Raw genomic sequence first — 26,028 nt, forward strand, 5'->3', positions numbered from 1 at the left:
ATTATTCTAAGCAAAGGATACCCTGTAAGGAATGAAATGCCATCACCTGAATTCATTCCATCACTGGGTTTGTGTGCAAGGAGCTGCCTTGCTCAATGGAGCAATTCTACAATACTTTAGAGACATTATTGTTTTGCACCTCACTATTATCTCAGAATGTCAAGTATACAGCAAGGATGGCTCCCCTCCTCCTATGATGAAGGCAACGGAAGTAGCAGAAATAAAAACTGCATCCTGCTGCCTCTTTCTTTCCGGCAATTCTGATCTCTAGGCAGACCTCTTGTCATCTTTAATCTGTCTTTCAGTGAGGATGAAAGGGGATCCCAGACAGGTGGGATAAGAATAAAGTCCTCACAAAGGGGGGAACAAAAGCCTCAGTCAAGCCAGATTTGAGTGTTCTTCCTGTCAGTGTGTAGGTAGGTCCTATGGCAGCCAGACAAAGATAGCTTCCTCAGGCATTAGAGAGTCATGTCCTTCAGGTCTCGATGCTGACTGAGCCTGGAGAAGGTTACTGAGACAATGGTCTCCTTCAAGAGTTTTCTCTGCCTGAAGCCTGTTCTAGTTTTCTTCTCCCAGGATGTGGTGACAAGCCCTCGCGAGGTAGCAAGTGGTACCAAATGCAGAATTCATCCAGCAAATGTATTTATACAGCAAATATTTTCTGAGCACTCAGTATGTGCTGGAAACTCTGAAAATGCGTGTGAAATAAATCCTTGAGTTATGGGTCTCCAAGGGTCACGCAAAGTCTTTTTTTGGTGGCGATAGGAACATGAGTATTATGAACTAGGCCATATAAGGAAAAATTAGTCATTGGTGCTTGCTACTCAATGCATTTTATGAAGGCTGCCCTTGGCTCTTGCTTTTCCCACAGTTCTCTATTACATTTCTGCTTTACCTTAGACCAGAGACATTACTATAGCGTTCTTGCTTCTAAAGTAGCCTAATTGAATGGCTTCATATTCTGGATTTTTTTTCCTTAGAAAGTTACCAATTCTGGGTCTCATTATTTAGCAGTCCAGATAAATTCATTCAGGTTAATACTCATAATTGGTTAATGTATCACACTTATTAACGTTACATTTCAAAACAACATGTTATACCTCCACTTAAAGGAATGATAACTAGTGGGCAATTTGCAGAGGCTAGCTGCCTCATGACGTATATCGGTCCAAGATGTATGTGTAACTCACATCACATGTCATTTCATGTAATGGAGTGAGCAGCCACCTGTGGAAACAGCCTTGTTTCCAGAGGGTGCAGATATCCCCTGGTTTAACCCCAAGTAAGCCAGACGCTCCTTGATTTCAAAAGGATCCCATCCATCTCCTCTGCAGACTCAACAACAGATAATATTTCTCAAATTTCTCTAAAACGCTGTTGGAACACTTAGAATTCCGATGCAATCTATGCTTCCAAAGAATGCTGTTCTTGGCACTGTACATCGAGTGTGGAGTGGACTCTGCTGGTGCTTTACCAGATGCCAGCGACTCCTTTGCAGCATGTCCGTCCCTGACGTCAGGGCTCTTTTGCTTCTAAGAGCCGGCCGCTCTCTCTGGAGGGCTGCTCTCCGGCTGCTGGAGCTTTTGCTGAAAGTGTCTGGGTGTGTACGTCCCCGTGGGTTAGCCCTTAGCCAAGGACTGAGGGGCAAGAGGGATGAAAGTCTCGCTCAAAGGCTGAACTTCAGAATTTCTCCCAGGACCAGGTTGAAGTCACCCTTAGGAAGATTTTGCCTGAGTCACACAGTTGTTTGCCTTTTTCCTCCCCTGTTCTGCTTTCTCTAGCTCTTAGTTTTTCCTGGGCCTGGGAGAACTCCCTTCATAAATCACTTGCACATCCTCATTCCAGATCTCCTGAGGAACTCTAAAACAGGGTACATGAAGACAAGTAGCACGCCAAACCATTGTCCCCAGGGGATGAAAGTAACAGTTTCAGCCTCGATGCAGGCTTTCCCGAAAGTAGTCAAGTATAGTACTCAAGTATAAATTGACTACTTGAATTCTGTTTCCAGTACTGCTACCGGCAATAGCACCCAGCACATTGCAATGACTATAACAGGTTTTAAGTAAAAGTTTTATGAGTGAGATATAATATGATACCTGCCCTAAACCATCTTATACTATCATAAAATGATGCAAAATTATTGTAATCAAAATTAATATGTAAATGTGCCTTGAAACTTTCCCAAATATTGTTCAAATATAATTCATTTTCATCAAAATGCAAATGTATGGCATGAAGGCCAACTTCCCATGTCCATGGTAAGCATTGTTCATTGTCTCTACGTCATTCTTTCCAACTTATCCTGATGGGGGCCTCAGACACTTAGCACCATGCTCCAGATACTAGGTACCAATTAATCAGAGAAGCATGAGTTGAAACCTAAATTTCATGAGATTTTATGAGCTTAAGAGGGGGTGGTTTAAGATGGGGTACAAAAGGGAATTTGAAAAAAAAAAAAGGGAATTTGAGAGCTACATCCTTTCTGCACAATTGCTACGTTAACTGAATTGCTTATATATGCTAAGTACTATTTTCTGAGCCTAAGATGTATGAACTCATTTCAACATCACAAAAACTGTTAGTTTTTTGTTTTGTTTTGTTTTTTTTTAATCTGTAGAAGTGTGATATTGAGGCCCAGAAAGTTTAAGAAACTTAGTGAAGAATGCACAACTGATAATTTTTAGAGCTGGGATTCAAGTCCACATGTTCTGGCTCCAGATCTTATATTACTGGGCTGAAAAAAAAAGAAAAAAACTCAGCAGAAGAGGTAGATACATATAGAGGCTAGAAAAAAGTTAAAAATCATTGAAATTAAAAAAAAAGAAAGGACAAGTGAGACAAGAAACAAACAAACAAAAAAAACACCCATATTTGTAGCATAATGTTTTTTCCTAGGAGCCTAACAATGCTTTGAAAAATGTCTTTGACTATATGTTTATTACATGCATATATTACATATGCATTATGTGGTTATATATTATACATCATGACAAACTGTATATGTATATATGTGGATATATATTCTACATACCACCAATAGTAACAATATGATGTTAACATTTTTTGAAATGTAAGGTAACACTAAAATTTGACCTTTTCCAATTTTTCTGAGGGGTAGTCTATTTTCTGAAGAAGAGGGAAGGGTAAATGTCAGATGGCTGAATCACAGAATACTGAAAAGGTTAAGGCAAAAGCAGAGAACTGTCGTTCTTTTAGTCTGAGATACAATAATACGTAAACTTACTTTATTCTGAGATTGTTCTTATGGTGACATGGAAGTCTGTTTTCATGGACAATGATTAGGACAAAAATGCAGTGTAGTGAAGTTCAAGACTCACTTCTCGAATGTCAATATCAAGGTTTTCTCTAATGATTTAGGGAGAAAAAATTCATAATGTCCTGTGCATTTCCCAGAGGACATGCCTGTCTATCTACCTGTCACACTGTCCCTACAGTTTTATCAGTGGACAATGAAAAAAGCCCATGGCTTACAGGATAAGCATGAGATAAAGAAGAAAGGTGAGAAATTCTTGGATTCTATATATACACCAACTTTTTGATGGTTTTACTTCAATGTTCTAGATAACATTATACTCAAGGAGTATTATGACTATTGTGAATATATGATCATTTTAGTAGGTATAATTCCCCTTACCATTGAATGAGATGGCTATTCAATATGACATTTTCATGAATTTGAACAACATGAATCAATATCCCTATGATGCACTTACACTGGATAAATTGATTATCCATCAGATAGTACTAATATGAAAACAAAACTATCATATAGTTGGTCAGGGTCTCCAGCTATTTATTCAGTTGTACAAAAATCTCTGCAAAACATGAAAGCTTTTTGTGACTTGTCAATAGGTGTTGTTATCATCAAATTCATCCTGGGAAAATGTTTTTTAAAAGTGTCTGTGGAAACTTTATGGCTATAGCTGGAAATACAGAGTAAAGTAGAAAACTCAAGAAATCATTCTAATGATTCAAGAAAAAAAAAAAAACATTTGCTTTCATTACCTAGGTCTTTCAGAGTCCATGGTGTATGTCTCACCTCTGCTGGTCAGACACGTAAATAAAGACTCAGACTATGACTCAGACACTGTTTTGTATGATAACAGATATTTAGTTTCCATCCATGGTAGATGCTGGGCTGGACTCCTATAGAACCTTTGATTCACTTGCTCCCTTGGAAAGCTAATTAGATGTTTCCTGAGTACAACACAGATGTCTGGGTCAGGAATTCATGTCCTTTTCTCCTTCTCCAATGATTCAATCTGCACACTCTACCTCAAAGGTAGACAGAGACTCTGAACTATAGCCTAAGCACTCGTATCCAGCACCAATCAACAGAGCTGCAGGCACAAATGACAGACTCCATAAACCCTGCCTGGCTCATGATGACAAAGGAAGGCTTCAGAGTAAAGAAGGAGACTGTATCTGCTTGTTAGAATCTGAACAGATGCTGGCCATAGTTAGAATGTGGCACGTGGAGAAGCATCTCTTCCTTGGCCTGATGCTGGAAATTTGTCCTGATACGCAGTGATTCTATTAGGGGACTCCTCTGGCAGTCTACTTGGTTGGCAAATACTACCATATAGTGTCTCCATTTTAATGGAATGTTTGGGTTGTTTTTACTATTTACATGGCAGTAAAAATTCTTTCATACTGGAATAGTCTAGGATTGGTGGGACTGACTTCCCAGATAAAGTCAATCTGTTCTCCACAGAGTCACTGTCATTGAATATACTATTTCTCTCTGAAAACTTCCTTAGTGTTCCATACTGAAGCCCAACTCTTGGCCTTGCTCACACTATTCCCACCCCTTCAGATACATCACCATCTTTTATTCTTTTTTATGTCTATATTTTTTCTAAAGCAAAATCTTTTCACCCATAGCCTTCCTTGATTAATGCTATTGTCTGTTTCTAAACTAGGTATGTATTGGAACTTAAGGTTTTCAGGTACAGCCCATTTTTCTCACCTAGAGACTGAAATATAAGTTTCACAATGAGACAACCACACTCCAAAATAGTTGGTCAAGACCCCAGGTAAGGGTGAGGCCTCTGCCGTGAGGCAGGCCTGGGTTTTGTTACAAATTCTGACACTTAACTCTAGGTGCAAGTTACCTAGCCTCTAAAAGCCTCCATTTTCTCATTTCTAAAATGAGGAGAATAATAGTATTTACCTCATACAGTTGTTCTAAGCACTGAGTTAGATTAAATTAGATAATGCATGGAAAGCATTTATCACAGTGCCAGGCCCATGGTAGGTGCTCAGTGAACATTTTTTATGGTTATATTAACTCCCGTTTCTTTACTTGGTTGCCAGTTCCTTGAGGTCAGACACTCATTTTCTATTCCTTTCAATTTCTGGCTCATTTTAAGCAGACAGTAGATTCTGCTAATTAATTTTATATGCTGGGTAAAATCATATTGAATTTGTGTTATTTTTCCATTTTAGAATAATAAGAACAGCAGAGGATAAAACTAGGCATTGCAGAAAGAGGGACTTCATTTTGTTTGCTGGTGGGTCTGACATGAGGAGTGGAAATGGCTTGGACTCAGGGAGCAGCTATGTGGTGAGAGGGTTAGACACCACTGTTCTGTCCTCTTTATGGTACCCAAACTTCCCGAAAGCACAACATCTGAGAGGAGAAACATGACAGAGAGAGAGAGAGAGAGAACAGTTTGAATAAATAAACTTCAACTTATTAGTCACTTTATTTCAAAATGTTAAGCTGACTGCAACACAAATACAGGATTTAAAGCCAGTGGTCTTGAGACTTATGAAGGATGGTCATGCCTATGACCATCCTTTGGTGATATGCCTTTAATTAAGCTCTTGCTGGAATTTTAAAAAACCTTTCTTAAAATATGATTGGTTTATCTTCTCATCTTCCAATTAAAAAGAAATGAGAAGAGGTGCCAACTCTGTTGACCTTTGAGGACAATCTGTTGACTTTAGGACATTTTAATTTTGAGCAATAACACTTTATGCAATGCCTTTTACTGAGGAACCCACAGTCAAGACTGGTACGTTTCCCAAAACTTTTTTGTCAGGTCAGCCCAACTTAAAAGACACTGAGGACTTTGAGTATCTTTTCTAGACTCTTCTAGAGTCAAGCTCGTTTGGTGTCACAGAAAGTTCCTTGTCATGAAGGCCAAGCTCTTGCATGGTACAATACAGAAGCTTTGTGGATACTAGATTATTTTAATTTGCTGATAGCACATTTGGTGGAGGTTAATTTTTATACCCTCTGATTCAAATACTATCACAAAACATTTGAAAATGGACCTTTTCTGTATCACTAAAAACAAAAAAAAACCTCAATAAATAATACCCACAAAGACAAAAATCACTGAATATAAAATTTCAGCTATATTTTCTGCTGATTGTGTCAAAGTTCTTTTATTTAATTTAAGTTCAGCCAAATTTGGGGCTAAACAGATTTTTCTGTGACCATTTTATCTTTAAAATCAAGTTAAAATTTTGCATTTGAAGCTTCTCTTTATTGAATTTAAAGCTACACTTTCAGTTAATGGCCAGCATCATCTAAGTATTGATAGTCTTCGGGTAGTTGAACAGATGAATCTCCATTTCTCTTTTTTAGTTGTTTTAGCTGTTGCCTCACATCATTGGTAATTAGTAATAACCTCTTAGTTATGCTTAGGATGCTCACAAATGCAATTTCCTATTTTGTATAGTTTGAGAGGAGGGTAGAACATACTGACTATAGCAGGTAAGTATTTGCAAGTCCCTTCAGCACTTTTTTTCTTTACATTCAATGCCAAATGTGGGACTTCACCTGTAAAGGCCCTCGGAAATGGGACAAAACTGCTATAATTGGGCCAAATGACCACCATTTGCAATAAATGGTTTTTATTTGGTCAATAATTTTTCAGTCACAATAAAAAATTATAACATAAAGAGCTTTGAGGGTCTATACTGGCTGCAAAAAAAAAAAAAATAGAGCAAGAATTTCATGTGTGCGCACATACAAACACACAATTGAACCATATTTCCAGGGTTCAGCGGAGGAAGTATTTTTTAACTGGTAAATGTAACATTTTCAAAGAGATGAATCAGAAAATTTAGGAAAGATTTAACCCCATTTTGCACCAACATTATCAATCCTATTCTATAAGGGCTAAATGGGGTAGATGATTAAACAACATTCTCCAAATGGCCATAGATTATTTTTCTCTATATTTCAGGTCTGGAAATCACCATCAGGGGATCCACAGAGCAGGCAGGAAGGTGCCTGAAATCACCATCAGAATGGCATGTCTGCCCCCTGCCAGCTGAGATAATTCCCAGGTAGATGTTACATGGCAACCAGATCATCACAATACTTATACCCAAGAAAGCAGTTTCTAAAATAAGCACCAAACAACTGGGCATAATCTGCAACATAATCTTCAATCTCTAGCCTGAACAATGAAATTTATCCATGAAAAATATTTAATATTAGGGTTCTGGATGATAGGATGACTCAAGTTATCTTTGAACATTTTCTTATTTAAAAGGTGGTCACACTGGTACTTAAAAAAATAAATCAGAAAATAATATGGCTTCAAGTGAACAAATAAATATGGATTTTGGGGGAAGTCTTTGCATTATCTATTGCTTTCCTCTTGATTTGTTTCCACTGACAATTTCTCCCCAAGTTTTCTAATAAGTTCTGCTAGATCTTCTGAATTTTGAGTTTTTTCTTCTAGGAGTTCATAGCGGAGACTTGAGATGTCCTGTTTAATTTCCTTTAGTTCCCCTTTAAAAAACAAGAGTGACAAGAAGTCAACTGTAAATACATAATGCAGAGAAACTAGCCATTCTAGGGTAGAGTGAAATCAGTCCTAATTCCACACAAATCTGTATTTTGAATCCTTTCAAAGGAAATAACTTCCTAATAGGGCAGGTTTCTATTTTCTCAGCTAAGTATTTTGGTTAATGAAAAGATTATAAAGAAAAATGATAACAAAAGTCCTCTGAAAGTAAATTAAAGGGAAACGCTGGTGGCAAATGTTTCAGGGATTGAGGGGAACAGCCTTGAGGGGAATCCTTGAGGGGAAAGGAGGAACCTTTCCCAACCACTTCCTCCTCCCTCCAAGTCCCCCATATAAATAATACTTATCTAGCAAGTGGCATCTGTTCCCCAACTGTGGAGAAATAGCCTATTTCCCCAGAATTTAATAGCATTGATGATTGGTGAGGTCCCGTCTTCCCCTTGAAGCTCACCCTTCCCACACCCATCTTTCCATCCCTCCCTCAGCTCTGCATCAGGCAGCACATCCTGGCTCAAGGTCAGGGGCCACTTGTCCCTGTATTCAACTCACCTTCGTTCACTTCGTCACTCTCCTTATCAATCTGGGCTTTTAGTACGTATCTTTTAATAAGCCTCTTCATTATTTTCTAGAGAGAGAAAAGAAAAATCCATCTCAGTTTTATGTCCATGACCAATCTTTTAACTGGCACAGGTTTGACTCTTTCTTCCAGTAGTGAGCACTTTAGAAGGTATGGCTACCAAAGATTAAGATGATTTACCTGCCCAGGAATGCATACTGTCTCCAGGCTGTTAAAGCAATTTTCACATCACTTGGGCTAATGACTCAAAAATTAATTCTTGAGAAAAGAGCAAGTTTAGAGTAAACATCTAATCCTTGATTCATCGTGCATATTTTCTTTGTCTTAGAGCAAGACAAACCCTTTCAGTTGGACAGGTTAAAGGTGTTCAGTACTGCATGGGGAAATGGGAAATTTAGCAAATGTGCATTCATTTATGTTTTTCCCCCTTCCTTAACCAAGGAATGTAACCAGCTTTGACTTTATGCTTGCTAGAAATTTATGAATGGCCAGTTTCAACGTAATACAATTTCTCCAGTACCTGGGCTTCTACCATGAGAATGTTGCTTTTACTACATACTTTTGATGAAAAGTAGGAGGCTCAGCATGTGTATAGGAAATTCTGAGTAGATATGTAGTAAAACCAAATCTTACTACCTAAGCCCAAAATGAAATGGCAGACAGTAAAATTCCACTTTCAAGAGCTTATTCTAAGGATGTAATTGGGTTCACGGACAAATATATTCATAGTAGCACTATGCATAAGAGTAGAAAAATAAACCCTTAAATAGGGGATTATGTTAATAAATAATCAAGTATTTGTACAAAAGAATATTATACATCATTGAAGTTAATATGAATGTTATATTAAGTATTATCTTACTTGTTATATAAGCATTAACTCATTAATACAATAATATTAAAATATATGTAAAATTATGAGTATACATATACATATAATGATCTGACAGAATATTCACCAAAAGTAAGTAGTTTTTATTTTTCAGTGGTGGGTTTTACTCTTTTCTTTATGATTTTAGGAAGGATAGACTTTTTACAATAAACCTGGAGACTCTAAATGCCATGATACCAAAACTTCATTTATTTTGTTTACCTAAGAATCTGCAGTACTTAGAAATTGGCTGATACGTGATAGTTACTCAATAAATATTTGTTGAACTAGTGCATTATTTTGATATCAAGAAAAAGAAATCATAGCAGTTTATTTTTAATTAAAGAATCACATAGTTTGAGATTCTAAATATTAACCAAAAACTAGCCTTATTTATTTAAAAATTTCTGCTTACCTGATACTGTTTTGGAGGATTATTGAAACTATTTAATTGAAAATCTTCTGAGCTCCTTCTACTTGATTGTTTACTATGCCCAAGCTGTAATTTGGGGGGGAAAAAAAAAAGGTTCTTATCTAATTTTTCTTTTAAACAATGTGATGAGATTTATTAATTACATGTGTGAACTAATAAATAGTCTCATATATTGTGTACGAGTATAAGTAATTCTATCAATATAAGTAGTGCCAATTTAACTTAACTTGCCTCTTATTCTGTCTTCCAAGACAAATCATGGGTACTTCAGGTGTGTTCAGTTACTCAGTGGCTATTAGAGGTTGTCTGAGGAGTCTTTTAGACTTCATGGCTATCAATCATGTGATCATGAGAGTCATGCTTTAACCTTCCCACAGATACATTTATGACAGAGGAAAAGGCAGACGAGTTGGGAAAATAATAGCAGTGACCTCAGAAGTCCACTGATGATAGATCAACAGGCCAGCACGATGGATTACAACATCCACGCATGCACTAGGATGTGTGATGCGATCCTGAAGAAACATCAGAGTAAGACTCCTGTGGGACGGAATTCAGGTGCTAAGAAAGCACTGTCTAATCCATTTGAATTTTAGGATCTGTGTAGTATCCCATTTGGGCAGTACTTTTCAAATAATATATTTGATTGAACAAGCAAATATCAAAGAATTAAAGCAATCTGCAATACAGGTTTTAACATACCATGTTAACATGCTAAGAGGATGATTAAAAAAACTATTGAAGGCATTTTCCAAAGGGAAAAAAATGGTTTTACAAATAAACAATAAAGAGAATGTGAGTGAAACAGAATAGCTCCAAATTTGTGTGTTTTGAGTATACAACTGTTTCCAGGGAACAAGAAACTTCAAGAAAGTCTTCAGAGACAGCTCCAATCCATACTTCCCAATGACATCTCAGTTATTATAAGAACAGCTCAGTGAAATTCAATGAAAATCCTTGACTTCGATGTTTTAATTTTTAAATGGCCACAGGCTGAATTAAAACAGCTATGTACACATTCATCTCTTGAACATGTATGTACCATGTTTCCCCGAAAATAAGACCTAGCCGGATCATCAGCTCTAATGCATCTTTTGGAGCAAAAATTAATACAAGACCCAGTATTACATTGCCTTGCCTTGCCTTGCCTTGCCTTGCCTTGCCTTGCCCTGCCCTGCCCTGCACTGCCCTGCCCTGCCCTGCCCTGCCCTGCCCTACATTACATTACATTACATTACATTACATTACATTACATTACATTACATTACATTACATTATATTATATTAGACCCGGTCTTATATTATAGTAAAATAAGACTGGTTCTTACATTAATTTTTGCTCCAAAAGACACATTAGAGCTGATAGTCCGGCTAAGTCTTATTTTCGGGGAAACACGGTATTGAATGTCCTCTATATTTAAGGTTCTATGCTAGGTTATGGGTACTAATGAAGAATGTAAACATGTGGTTTATCTGAGTTATAATAATAGGAAAATATGGCAAGGCTGATAAAATCTATAAAAACAATATACAATTTTGATAATATTGTTTAAATAACACCCTTTTTCATGTAGCTATTTTCCTTTTTCTTTCACCTTCTCTAAAAATATCAGCAAACTGTCCATGTTTATTTTATATTATATTTACTTTAAAAAACATTAAGATAAAAATATACAACTGCTCAAATTAACCAAAGAGAGACAGCTTAGGTTCTTAAGAAGAGCACTTGACAGATATCTAAAGACTAAAATCTGGCTTTGCCATAGTGTTAGCTGTGGAATACTAGGCAAGATGCTGAAAATTTCTATAATCTCTTCTGACAATGAAGGGAATCATCTAGTCAACTTTTCATAGTCCTTCAAGTTCTGCTAATTTATGAATTTGTAAAATTAATGCAAACTTCAATGTATTTTAATATTATAATATTTAATTTATTTTAAAATAATATAATTATTCCTTTATTTTTATAATGCTATAATTATTCATGGTTTTCAAATTACGATTTATACCTTAAGGATATCATTAAATGTGATGGCCAGGTTCAAGCTCACTTTCATCCCCCAATTGTAATGATAAAGAATGGAGGATGAGGACAGGTTCATAATCAGAGGGAAAGGATCCAGACAAAGGGAATCTTTGTGCATCATGCCTTTTAGTTATTTACTATCCATTCATGAACTCACAACCTATGGTGGCAAATCATTAATTTGATATCTTCTTGTTTCAAGAGAGGCTATTAGTACACCCAAAAGGAGTTTGTGGAAATAGGAAAGTGAAAAAGTATGCTTCTTTGAGGTTTTTTTTTTTTCAATTAAACTTATTGGGGTGACATTGGTTAGTAAAATTATATAGGTTTCAAGTGTTTCAATTCTATAATACATCAAATATATATTACATTGGAATTTTTTTGAAGGCAAATGTATGATCCTTAATACTCTATATGCCAACCGTCTTCCATTAGGGCAGCTCCAGGACCCACCATGCCTGTGGAGAAAATCTATTGTTTTTTGAAACTTAATATTATATTAGTGTCACACAGACGTTCTTTGATTCACTCTTTTCTAATTTAAGGCCTCTGGGTTTGCTGTTCCCAATTCCTGAAACCCTCCTTGCCTGGCTCTTTGCTTGACTGAATTGCTGTGTCATCCTTTGAATTTTTGCTTAAAATATAAGCTTCTCAGAGAAGCTTTCCCTGCCCAACCCATGGAAAATAGATCTGGAGCCGTTTGGCCTTTCGTTTCTTTCATAATCTACTTCACAACTGATACTTATTTTATTCATTAATGTAGTCACATGTTTATTGTCTACATTCTCTAGGCTCTATGGAAGGACCAACTTTGTTTAGTTCATCCCACTATCCCTGTGCCAGCACTGCCCAGCATGTGGCAAGTGCTCAAAAGTTGTCAGTTGGTAAAATCAGTGAAATAAGTACTTTGGGGTCACTAATGGACTTAACTTGCTACATAAGACATGTACAATCTAGGTTTATGAATCAGTTGGTTACAGCTCAACTACATTATAAAGATACATCTGGAAACAGGGTGAATTGGTTTCAAAGCATGAGGCAGATGCCTTATAACATAACCCACTGGGTGGCACAGAAGAGGTAATAAAGCTCCCTAAACCAGAAAACGATATTCTGTTCATTTGAGAATGTGTATGATTGTGGATTTTCCAGAGTGTAGATGTTGTAGAGACCACAGCTACAGTGTGTTGGTAGTTTCTGCCCAACACACAGCTCTCCCCTTCATGCACTCAGTGAACAGAATCTAGGGTTTCTGAATTGAGACATTTTTGACACTTTGGGCTAGACAATTCTTTATTGTGAGGGGCTTTATGTGCATTGTAGAATGTTTAGCAGTATCCATGGCCTCTACCCATTAGATGCCAATAACAATTGCCCTCTCTGGTTGCAACAACCATAAATTACAAATGCACCGTGGGAATGCTGGTGGTAGGGGTGCAAAATTACCCCTGTTGGGAACTACTGGTATATGTCGTTAAATGGTATATGACTAAACAATTGTAAATTCATTTGGATCATTTTTATGTCACTAGTTCTGCTCTCCATCTGAAATATGAATTTGGATGCAGATATATAACATTTTTTCAGGAAATTGTATAATCAGTTTCTAGTACAGAGTACGTATTCAATAAGTACATGCTGAAATTGAATAATACAAGAGTATGTAAGGAACAACTTGCTCAATGGTGCAAAGAAGCATTATTACCACTTGGTGGCAGAAAATTCTAATATATAATTGTTTCTATGTACAGCCACTAACGTACACTGGAAAGTCAAGGGAATTTAATTTGCACTATCAATACTATTTAAACCTTGGGGATTTGGGGATTTATAGATTGTATTGACATGTATAACGAGATGGGAGTGGGAAGGGTGAGCTGGTTGAGTGGAAGCAGGAAGAATTGGGTATAAACTTTGTTCCTGATTAACATGCAAATATACACTCCAATTCTGAATGATCCTTTGCCTATCCTTTTTTAAAATACCTTCTATCACACATTTCCTGCATTCTTTATGTTTTGTCTCTTTTTCATTTTCATGTCCATTTCCTAGTAATTAGTTTATTAGCACTTCTCATCTCTTGGTAACTTCACTGTAGAATTAGAATGAGGAAAACCAAATAGCTTGTTTGTTATTCATTAGGAGGAACAAGTAGGCTATAGTCTTTGGAATGTATTAATTTGTTGGAGGTAGCAACAATTCTGGGTGTCTTCCATTCCCCACAGCCATTAAATGGCCCGAGATCAGGAGCAAAACCACAAACTGAAAAGGTGTAAGCCATATATTGAGTCAGCAGGAAATACAGACATGAAATGAGACCATGTGGTACAGTGCTTGTAAACCTCTTGCTTTGAAATAAAGTAGATGCGAATTTGAATTCTGGCTCTGTTACTTGTCTGAAATGGGGCTTTGGGCAAGACATTTTACCTCTATTGGATCCCAATGTATAAAATAGGAAAAATAATATATTACCAACCTTCTAGAGCTACTGTGAGGATTAAAGAGCTAAGGTATGTAGAATACATAGCTTGATATATAATAGATGTTCTACCAGTGTCAGTAGCTGTTATTATTGTACAGAAGTTAAAACTATCTACTATGTGACTTTAGGCCTATTTCATGGCTAGTTTTAATCTAGTTTATTTATACTGGAACTACTTTGCCAAATATTGCTTTTTACTGAAATGTCTAAGCTCATGACTAAGGTATTCAGAGAATGAAATATTCAGTGATTCCCATACTCAGCTGAGCATTAGAATCTCCTGAGGTTTTACTAACATACATATTTCCAGGCCTCACTCCAGGCCAGAGACCGTAACTCAATAGACCTAGAGAAGAGGACTGGGAATTTGTACAAAAACACCCAGAAAAGTGGTCGTGGTGAGAGTGACAAATTGGAATCACTATTTTATGTGATTGTTTCATAGGATGATTAAAAAGATAGCCTCTGATTTAATTAAAAGTTGAAGGATATAGTCCTGGATATGTAACTGATTTTTTTTAAATTTCTACATCTCAGTCCAGTGCAGAATGGACCAAAAATGCTAAAATAGCATATCTATGCTCCATATTGGCTTACGGTATATGGTGTAAAAATCTGCTCTAAAACTGACAACTTGAAAGTGATCTGTTCTGGAGCTGGAAACAGCCATTATTCAAGAAGTTAGTTGGCATTTTCAGATTTACACATGTAATACATTATGGTAGGGATCGACTTTTAATTTATGCTATCCTTTCCGACTGCACATCTGAAAAGCTAATGCTAGCAACCACCAAAGTCAATGGATTTTATAAGTATATGATCAAAAATAATAAATAGGTTTTGCTTACTTTGTTTCAAAAACTATTTTTATATGGCTCATCCCAGTGATTTCTATGGTATACCTGAAGCAGATGTGAAGGAAGCCTTCGTACAACCCAACCACCTTAAACTTCAAGGAGTCAGAGAGAAAACCTAAGTGAAATAGAAACTTAGCTGTGTGATTTTAGATATAGACTTTATGAAAAGGAATGAGCAAAAGCCACGTGACTTGGATAAGGATGAATAATAAAGAATTTTTCTTAGCACATATCGGAGCTAACCAGGTGCCAGTAAGAGTCCATCTCAGTAACAAAAGGCAAAAAATGATTGGGAATGTAAATGATTGCTTTAAAAAACATATCTCAGGAATATAGTTCCTAAGGTAATGTATCATGAAAAAAGTAAGCTATGTGAAATTTGCCTCAACTTTTGCTCATCAGAAGCGTACATGGCAAGGGAAAATAAAGTAGACACTTGTATTGATTTGGTTCTCCAGGCATCAAATTCCAAGACAAAGTTAGAAGTATAAGATGCATTTAGAATTATGCCTATGAGAGATAATGGGGAGTGGGAACAGAAGAAGGCAGGAAAAGTTTCCAGGCTGTGAGGCTCAGCTCCCCTGTGAAAGAGGGAAAGGTAAAAAGATTATCTGAGAAAGTCGGCCAGCCCAACAGGGATCTCCAGTGCAACAATTGCCCCAAGAGGGGTACTGTGCTGGCAAGAAATGCCCAGGACCTAAAGAGCATGTCCATGGTGGGGGAGCTTAGTGGGATCCCAAAGGTGATGCAGCTAGAGGCTGTCAGCTGACCACACTCCTTGAAGCAGACTCTCTCCTGAAGGAGGTATGAGTGACACATCTCCATGGGTGCCACAGTAAGTGATTACACAAAAGGGTCTCTAGATGGTTAAACTGATATTGGAATCAATATTCTGTTAATCCACAACTAGGGTTAGATACCAAAGGCTTTGTATTGCTCTTACAGAGTTTGTTTTAATCTAGGATTAAAATACGTGCGATTGAAAAGTGTAAGGGGATCCAAACCTTGTTTAAAAGATATAGAAAGTATTTTTCAGATGATTAAAGCGAACTTTAATTTTATACATTTTTGGAGAAACTACAAACAATATAAAATTATTTGATTTTAGAGATACTATAGCCTCTATCATAAAGAAAAAAAGGCATTTGCCTCTCCTTGCATTTTTCTCATATTTGCCCAGTGATTTTTGGTATCATGCATTCATTATAATTTCAGCACAAGTAGTTTCTTACTGGAAAACTACACAATCCTACTTACCCTGACTTATTTGTGCTCAAGTTTTATTGAGTTATTTATACCCAAAAGGCAAAAGAGCCACTTATCTAGGACAAGTACTTTACATTTGTATGGTGTTTGTAATTTACAATTTAATCCTCCCAACAATCCTGTGTGATGGGTTGTACAATCTGATCATTCCTATTTTATAGACGAGGACATTGAGGTTCAGAGAAGTTCAATGAGTTGCTAACGGGGCAGAGATGAGATGAGATCCCAACCTTTTAAGTACTTAATTCAGTGCTCTTATGATATCAATACTTAACAGTATTCCTATTTTGTTGAGGGAGGTAGCATACTTCGGTTAAAAACTAAACAAAATACCCTCCCTCCTCAGCATTTATGTCCCAGGAGATGGCCCCTTCGCATAGTTCTGGCTAATATGATATAACAACAGAAATTGTGGAAGGCCCTTCTGAGAGTGGTAGCAGATTCAGCGGGCACGTCTCACATTTCCTTTGCCCTTATTCCTTCCTCTGTGTCTAAAAAGTGGATGTGACAGCTAGAGGTGAAGCTGTCATCTTGCATCTGACTATCACAAAAATCCAAGAAAATCACATAGACCCACCCTGGCAACAGTCCCGTATTGCCTAACTCTAGAGATTTAAATGGGGGGCAGAGGGAGGATAGAACTGTCTTGTAAAACACCGTGATGTGGGTTTTTTTTTTATTATGTGCAATTGAACATAAGTCCTATGTGATACATTGCCATTCTCCCGATTAATTCATTTATAATTTCCCTTAGCAATAAGCATTTATTGTGCCCCTACTATACGCATGCTACAAGAAGCAGGCAAATGTCCTCATTATTGGGGATTCTGCCACTCCAAATTAAGGAACTGATGCATTTTCAGCACACACTGCTCATTATGAACAGTGCCAACTACAATAGCCATTGAATTCTCATGGGGCCTTTTTTGACAGCTTCTTGATTACTGACAAATAAGGTTCTGCTAGATGTGTATAATGTCCACCTGAACTGCCAATAGTTTAGTTTATCATATCTTCATCAGGTGCCTGGCAAGCTCTTCTATTATTTTAACTTTTCCTTCTTTACATCACTATTCCTATATTCTATCACCCATCAGTTTCCAAAAATATGTTTAATATGTCTTAAATACATGTGTAATTCTTTTTGCTGACTAATTGAACATCAGCATATTTCCATCTCTTAATAACAGATTCTTTGAGCTCTGTTAAAATAGTTAAATTCTTTAATGTGTCTATTAACTGTTTTTTGAAATTGTGTCTAACCATGTGTTCTTTTCTCTGAAAAGATTAGCATAATCATATGCTTGACTTCATATTTTCAAAGACGATCTTACCTGTTTTTTATCAAGTGATAATTTTGAAAGGTCTTCATGACTTCCCAACATTCCAAATTTCTTTTCTTCATTTCTCTTTTAAAAAAACAGATGATTAAAACACTTAATAAAATGGGTTCAGAAGAAAAGTACCTCAACATAATAAAGGCCATATACGACAAACCCTCAGCTAATAGCATACTTAATGGTGAAAACTGAAAGCTTTCCCACTACAATCAGGAATAAGACAGGGATGGCCCTGTCACCACTGTTATTCAACATAGTATTGGAAGTCCTAGGCAGAGCAATCAGGCAAGAGAAAGAAACAAAAAGCATCCAAATTGGGAACAAAGGAGTCAAATTGTCACTTTTTGCAGATGACATGATTTTTTATATAGAAAACTCAAAAGATACCACCAAAAAACTATTAGAAACAATAAATAAATACAGTCAAGTTGTAGGACACAAAATCAATGTAACAAAGATCCATTGCATTCCTATTTACAATAAAATTTCAGAAAAAAAAATGAAAAAAACAATTCCTTTTGCAATGGCAACAAAAAGAATAAAATATCTAGGAATAAACTTAATAAAAGATGTGAAGGACCTATACACTGAAAACTATATGACTTTATTTTAAAAAATTGAAGAAGACACAAAGAAATGGAAAGATATTCTGTATTTATGGATTGGAAGAATCAACAGAGTTAAAAAGGCTATATTACCCAAAGCAATGAATGTACAGAGTTAATGCAATCCCCATCAAAATCCCAATAACATTTTTAAAAGAGATAGAACAAAAAATCATCAGATTTGTATGGAATCACAAAAGACCCCAAATATCCAAAGCAATCCTGAGAAAAAAGAACAAGGCCAGAGGTATCACACTCCCTGACTTCAGTTTATACTACAAAGCTATAATAATCAAAATAGCATGGTATTAGCAGAAAAACAGACACACAGACTAATGGAACAGAATTGAGAGTCCAGAAAAAAAAAACACACATAAATGAGCAGATAATTTTTGACAAAGGAGTCAAAAGAAAGCCTTTTCAATAAATGGTGCTGGGAAAATTGGAAAACCATGTGCAAAAGAATTAAACTAGACTGGTAGCTGTCATATACCGAAATTAACTCAAAATGGATCAAAGACCTAAATATAAGATCTGAAACAATAAACTGCATAGAAGAAAGCATAGGTGCTAAACTTATGGACCTTGGGTTCAAAGAGGATTTTACGAATTTGACCTCAAAAGCAAGGGAAGTAAAAGCAAAAATAAATGAATGGGACTATATTAAACTAAAAAGCTTCTGCAAAGCAAAAGAAACCATCAGCAAAACAAAGAGGCAACCAACTGAATGGGAGAAAATATTTGCAAACAATGCCTCCAATAAGGGGCTAATATCCAAAATATATAAAGAACTCATAAAGCTCAACAACAAAAAACAAACAATCCAATTAAAAAATGGGCAGAGGACCTGAACAGACACTTCTCCCTAGAAGATATACAAATGCAACAGATGTAAGAAGAAATGCTCAACTTCACTAGCTATTAGGGAAATGCAAATCAAAACCAAAATAAGATACCACCTCACACATTTAGAATAGCTATTATCAATAAGACAAGCAATAACAAGTGTTGGAAAGGTTGTGGAGAAAAAGGAACCCTCATACACTGCTTGTGGGAATGTAAATTGGTACAGCCACTCTGGAAAACAGTATGGTTCCTCAAATAATTAAGAACAGAACTACCACATGACTCAGCAATCTCATTCTGGGTAGCTACTAAAAAAATCTGAAAACATTTATCGGTAAAATTATATGCACCCCCATGTTCATGGCATTATTCACAGTGGCCAAGACATGGAAAGTGTCCTTTGATTAATGATTAGATAAAGAAGATGTGCTACATATATACAATGGAATATTACTCGGCCATAAGAAAAGATGAAATACTTACTGCCATCTGCGAGAATATGGATGGATCTTGAGATTGTCATGCTAAGCAAATTAGTCAGACAGAAAAAATCGAGCAGCATATGATTTCACTCATATGTGGAATACAAAACTGAAAGCAACAAATAAATAAAACAAACAAACAAAAACTCATAGACAACAGACAACTGTTTAGTGGTTACCAGAGAGGTAGGGAGAGGGGTAGTAGAAGAGGGTAAAGGAGATCAAATATATGGTGATGGAAGGAGAACTGATTCTGGGTGGTGAACACAATGCAATATACAGATGATGTATTATAGAATTGTACACTTGAAACCTATATAATTTTATTAACAAATGTAATCCCAATAAATTTAATAAAAATTATTTTTAAAATTACTAATTAAATAAAAGAAAAAATAATTCTATAGAGGAATGGCTTAAAATAGCAACACCGAAAGTGAGCAAAACAACAGATTAAAGCAATTGGGGAAAATTGATTTAATCAAGTATGGGATCAAACTTAAGATAAACAACTGATATCTCTAAATGGAACTGCAAACTATAATAGCCCAACTATTCTATGACAAAAATGGAACTCACACAAGTTACAGATTTTAGAAGTTACAGAAGAAGAGGAAGATTTTAGTCCAATATAAGATAAAACCTTTTGGCAAGTAGGGTTGCTCAACCATTAAATGCTTTGAAATAACCACAATTTGGGATCAGTTCTATCATTGGAAGTATTTAGACAAGGGTTACGCAACCACCTACAAAAACCAAGAGAGGTATTCTTCATTGGGAGTTGGGGGTAGGGTTGAACTATATGTTTCAAACCTTTTCTGATTCTAGGATTCTTGGAATTTGCAACTGGACATGCTAAAGTGGTCCTTAGAAATTCAGAAGAAAACTTGTAAAGTCAAGTAAAAATTGCTTAACGAAAAGTGTCCTGTAAATACACTAATCACTTTTGTCTCTTGGACATTTCCCAAGTTGTGCTTAGGTTATCACTTCAAACATAGTATAATTTTTCTGTCATTCATAAACTCACTACTAAATAATATTACATTATGGACAATAAAAAAGATAGATAATAAAATGAGTATTGTTACTAACTGTACGTTTGGAATTATGAAACCAATCTCATTCTTCCTTTATTCCATATTTTAAAAGTCATCTGCTCTAACTCTCCAGCAAGTTTCAATGAGAGAAACTTACTCTTATTGGGGTCTTCCCTTTGATGAGTGCTTAGACATTTCTTCTGGACATTGCATTCTCTCAAATTGCAGTTCTAATCATACCTCTAAACTACACAATTATATTAAGTCAAGTACGGGAAATTTTTGCCACTCAAACCACTCAATTCAATAAGCTATGTACCTGAAAGAATGCCATAGATATTTTTGGCATATTTTTGGCATATTTTTCCAAAATTCCAACACAAAAGAATTATATTACTAACTACATTAAAAGTGGGATTTAGAATTCTCAAAGCACTTTCTCATATTCATCTCATTTGATCTTCATGATGTAAATATAAATTTTATATCTAGTTGAGGAAACTAGAGCTCAGAGAGTTTATTACTCACTGGAGACCCCAAGCAGTAAGCAGCAAATGGTACAGGAATTAGAATGCTTCCCTTTCATTCAATGGTATAATCTTATAACCGCAAGGCATTTTTATAGTCATTTGACTTAATTGCCTCTGACCCAGTGTAAGAAGATCTTCTATATATTCTAAAGTTGGCCATCCAGTGTCTATTGATTACTTGCAATGATAGGGAGCTCATTTCTTCCTGATAGTCCACCACTCTTCTGGCAGATTTCGTTATTACAAGTTTGTTTTTACATAGAATTAAAATTGAACTATTTGTCACTTTCACCTGTTGCCTCTTTTCCTGTTTTTGAAGGGACAAAACTCAATTGTCCTTCCCACTCAAAAGTGGGAATTTGGAAGTATTAGTCTGTTCCCCTTCAGTCCTCTTTCTTGAGATGAAATAGCCAGCTCCTTCAATTCCCCATCATGTGAGACCCGATCCCCACAGCTCCCCATCCTGGTACTCCTCCTCCCGCTGCATCTAGTCCTCCTAGATAGAGTAAGCACCCCTCCCCACCCCCATTCCACACACAGTTATACACAACATTCCACATGTGCTCTAAAGATTTCTGAACATACTGTGATCATCCTATCCCCTCATCTAAGCAAAACACCTCTTTTACGGTTTCTTGAGATTGCATTGCCTCAAGGGATTGTCGTTTCCATTTTAGTACCCTTAGATCTTCCCTGAACAATTTACTGCCGAGCCTCATCTTCCACATTGCATGTGAGAAATTGATTTCTGAACTTTTCAATGCAGAAGTTACTTAAGAGTCTGTCAAATTCCCCCAAATCATAACCAGCTACCGACGCTTTACCTCGCTGTATAAATTGAAGGTGAAGTGACGGACATATAGCAGCAACAGCAAAAATGGGACCCAGAATAGCTCTTCCTTTCAGTAGCTACTCCAGAAAATGTAACATATATTATTTTAGGTACATTTCATTATTTCTATATGCCTTTAAGTAGAAATATTGCCTTTAAGAAATATCCAATGTGCTCCTGTTAAACAGACATAAGCCAAAGGCGCATACTGAGCCAGGTGATATGGACCTGTTATAATGGACTGCTTTTTTTTTTTTAAAGGGACAGTACAGTACTTATAATGGCCACAACATTTAAAAGTATAATTATAAATTATCAAGTCAAATTACCTTGTTCATCTCTGCATCCTCCTGGAAACCTTTTTTATGACACTGGAACAGCTCAGAAATCCATTTTTTAAGCCTCAATAAGAGATAAAACAGGGACTTTGGACTTGGCAGCAGGTTGAAGGGAACAGGAAGAGTTCTCCCCTCCTCAAAGTAGGAAAACCAAAGTTTGGCCCTTGCAAATTTCCATTCCACATCAGCATCATCCTACACAAATACACATGACAGTTTAGCAAGGAAGTTCATAAACAAAATTACTGGGATGCTTCCAACATTGTGGGTTTAGATGCAAGTAATGATGCCTGAGAATACTCTCAGCCCCCAAAGACTGCTCCAAGGTTTGTATCAAAATGTTAGGGCTCTGCTCACACACTTTCCTAAATCTGTCCAAAATTGTATCAGGCTTACAGGACTACAGATCTCAAAACTTGCATGTGTTTATAAATACACTGAAAGATATAAATGAATTTTCCTACAGTCTAGAAAACATCTATAAGAATCTTTCACTCTTTTATTCTGCAATGAATCACTCATTTGATTCATTTAGGACACTGAGATTTCTGGAATAAAAATGTATCATCACTCTAAATTTGAGAAACGGTCAATTTTGTACATTACTCAAAAACGAGAACTGTGGTATTCATAAGCAATATATTTTTGAATGGAATATATATTCATGCTGATATAGTATTTCTAATTTTTTAAATAAATAATAACGAATCAGATAACATTTCTCTTCCTCTTGCCTTACTCTTCCACCATACCCATCGATGCTACATTTGGAATCAAAGAATTAAAAATTTCTAGATTACTGGTCAAACAAGTACATCAAACAGGGAAAGAACAAAGGAGGGAAAGCAATCCATGTTTTCTCCACCACTGTTGGTAGAATAGTTGAAATTTGTAGACACAGAATATACATGTGTATAGAGATTATACCTCAATTTCCTGGAATGAACTGTTGATCATTGCAATTAACATGTTCAGCAAAACAATGACCATTGTAACGTTATAGACTCCATAAAGAACATAACCAATGTTTTCAATGAATTTGTGATTATAGTTGATGACCACAGATTTCACTTCAGAAAGCCCAAATATAGCCCAGAACAGTGTCTTAAAACTCTCCTCGACTCTGGGAAAAAATAAAGAGAAAGGAAATGATAAAATGTATAAATAAATGACAGTGGTACCATAATAAAAGTGAGTTAGTTTAATGTTTGTAAATTCTTTACTTCCTAGCACCTCAGTTGTTTTCTTCTGTAAAGCAGGTACAATAACTTTTATTTCTAATGTTGTTGCAAGGATGAGGTGATATGAGTATGAAGCACATAACTCAATATCTAGCACATAATAAGCACTCAGTAAATGTTAGTAACATAATTTCATAACTAAAGATGTTAACATTTAAATAATCCATAGCTTTAGCATTGCAAGTGTTAAACGTATTATTTAATAAAATAATACAATTTGTTAGAGTTTTTTTAGGTTGCCTGCTCATCTATACTTCTACTTACGTCCAATAAATAGCTAATAATTGTATGCATCGTAAGGAAAATATGACAATATAAACATAGACCCTGTTACCAAAATCACTGACATGTCTTGGTAGGTATTTCAATGCTTTAGACATAATTACTGACCAAAGCTCAGCTCTTCTGCTTAACCTGTGTGGTTTCATTTCTCTGATAAATTGCACTTCATAAAAATATAAGTAACAATATGGGTAACAATAGGTTACCCTATTGAATAGGTTACCCTATTGAAGACTTCAGTCAAGTCTTCTCATTGTGAGCATGACCTAATATTTGATTAAATTATTCCAAACATAATTTAAAAACAAACAAACATGTGTGTCCATTGTGAACATAAGTGAAAACTCTAGTCACGATAAATGATATGATCCAATAAGCTGAATTAAAGCCGTTGTTCTCATCGTCAGTGCTCCAGGCATCTCATAAGCGTGAGGGCACAGTGGTTAAGTCAGTGGACAAGGGGGTTACTCCCAGATTTTCTACTAGCAGCTATGCAACATTCAGCAAGTTATTGAATTTTTCTGGATTTTAGTTTCCTTATATTTTGGTGAAAGGGAAATAATAAAATGGTGCATGTGAGGGATTTATTACACTACCTGGCTCTAACCATGTTAGCTATTATTACTTAGTATTAGGAAGGTGCTTATATTTTTGAGCTCTTCCAACTCATTTAAAAATCATCTCATTTTGCTAAAGAAGAACTGGAGATAAATCTTTACCAAAGCATTATTTATCCCATGGACACATTTAAACACTTTTAAGCTAACACTGATTAAATTTGTAATCATTTAAACCCATATTATTTAATCTGAAATCACCATCAACAAAACATCTTAGATCACATACGTTGTGAAGGCTTCATTTTGTTTTGCACCAATATAGTAGGAGTAGAGGTTGAACATTCCAATCATGAAGGCCACAAACACCATGATGAATATGACCATAAACTTGAAGATGTCTTTTACTGTTCTTCCAAGTGATATCTGCAGGGGTCCAAAGCTTTCATTTGCTGGTAAGATATAAGCTATCCTGGAGAAACTTAAAACTACAGCAATTGCATAAAGACCTTCAGATATAATTTGAGGATCAGCAGGGTCCCACTTTATCCTGGCTGGGAAAAAGCAAAGACAATAGTTATGGTGAGTTTCTTTAAGCTGTTTATTTAGGTAACTTCTTTTCTGGTTAAGAAAATAATTACATTACCAATCTACTTTCCACTGGAAGTGTCTAATCTTAAAGGGCTTATTTAAGTGCCAGGTATATTTGAGCTTATGAATTTATTGAGAAAAATGACCCTCCTGGTTTGCTGACAATTTGCCATAAAGGTATAGAATAATGATTAAGAGCTCAAACTATGGCCTCAGTATATGTAAAAATTCCTGTAGATAGATGTAGTTATAGAGATGATAGAGATAGAGATAGGGATATCTCAACTGGAAAAAACTGGTACGAATTACTTAACTTCTTTTAGTCTTATTTTGTTATGCTTAAAAATGAGATAATACCACTCCTACCTCTCTCATTTGTTGTGAAAATTCAATAAGTCAATATATGTTCCATGTTTAAAAAGTGTTTGGCACTAAATAAATGGTAGCATTTACTATTTAATTTTAAACTATAATTACACTATAGTGTAATTTGGGGCTGTGGAATATTTGTAGTTATTTAAACTTATTAAAGTAAATTTTATTGGTCACTTAAGTCTATTTTTATCACAAAAATGTAGCAATTATGCACTTACGAATTTTTCTGACATTATTATATCAGGTCATCGAAAACCCAATTAAGAAAGCATCATGAAGAAAACACAAAAACAATGTGTAAGAAAGAAGAAAAATATGATTATAAATTTGTGTTTGCTTATTTGCTGAGAAATGGAATTAGGAGAGGATACAAGAAACTAATAAAAGTAATTTCCTTTTCATAATGTTTTGGATATAAGTACTACATATAAATAGATAGCTTTGACTTTTTAAAAGTCTGTATGTAAAATTTAATTAAACAAAATAATTACTAAAAGTTAATAAAAGAAATCCTTATGTGATATAACCAATAAATCTATGTCCGTTGAATGTTAACTGATCTTTTATCCGAGTGTTTAAAATAAGTATTCAAAAGGAATCTATTTTTCCCACTCCAGGTTTCTACAAGAAGAGGTTCTCCCTAAACAAGTAACTGAACCTATTTCCA

The 26,028-nt window shown here is 35.7% G+C and overlaps 1 protein-coding gene across 1 annotated transcript in view; it reads right to left on the reverse strand.

The window, feature by feature from the left end:
- Window positions 1–5,712: 5,712 nt before the first annotated feature.
- The window catches only part of TRPC6 (transient receptor potential cation channel subfamily C member 6), a gene marked incomplete at its 5' end in the record, with an annotated part of 117,996 nt that continues 97,680 nt past the window's right edge, over window positions 5,713–26,028 (reverse strand). Inside the window, 7 exons of the mRNA XM_081062283.1 lie at window positions 5,713–7,777; window positions 8,343–8,418; window positions 9,657–9,714; window positions 17,632–17,714; window positions 22,307–22,510; window positions 23,243–23,438; window positions 24,685–24,949. Of these exons, the coding sequence (XP_080918409.1) occupies window positions 7,626–7,777; window positions 8,343–8,418; window positions 9,657–9,714; window positions 17,632–17,714; window positions 22,307–22,510; window positions 23,243–23,438; window positions 24,685–24,949 (1,034 nt within the window). The 3' untranslated portion in view covers window positions 5,713–7,625. The remainder of the gene's footprint in view (window positions 7,778–8,342; window positions 8,419–9,656; window positions 9,715–17,631; window positions 17,715–22,306; window positions 22,511–23,242; window positions 23,439–24,684; window positions 24,950–26,028) is intronic.

This window comes from Rhinolophus hipposideros (genome assembly GCF_964194185.1).
Source record: "Rhinolophus hipposideros genome assembly, chromosome: 10".
Taxonomy (NCBI): domain Eukaryota; kingdom Metazoa; phylum Chordata; class Mammalia; order Chiroptera; family Rhinolophidae; genus Rhinolophus; species Rhinolophus hipposideros.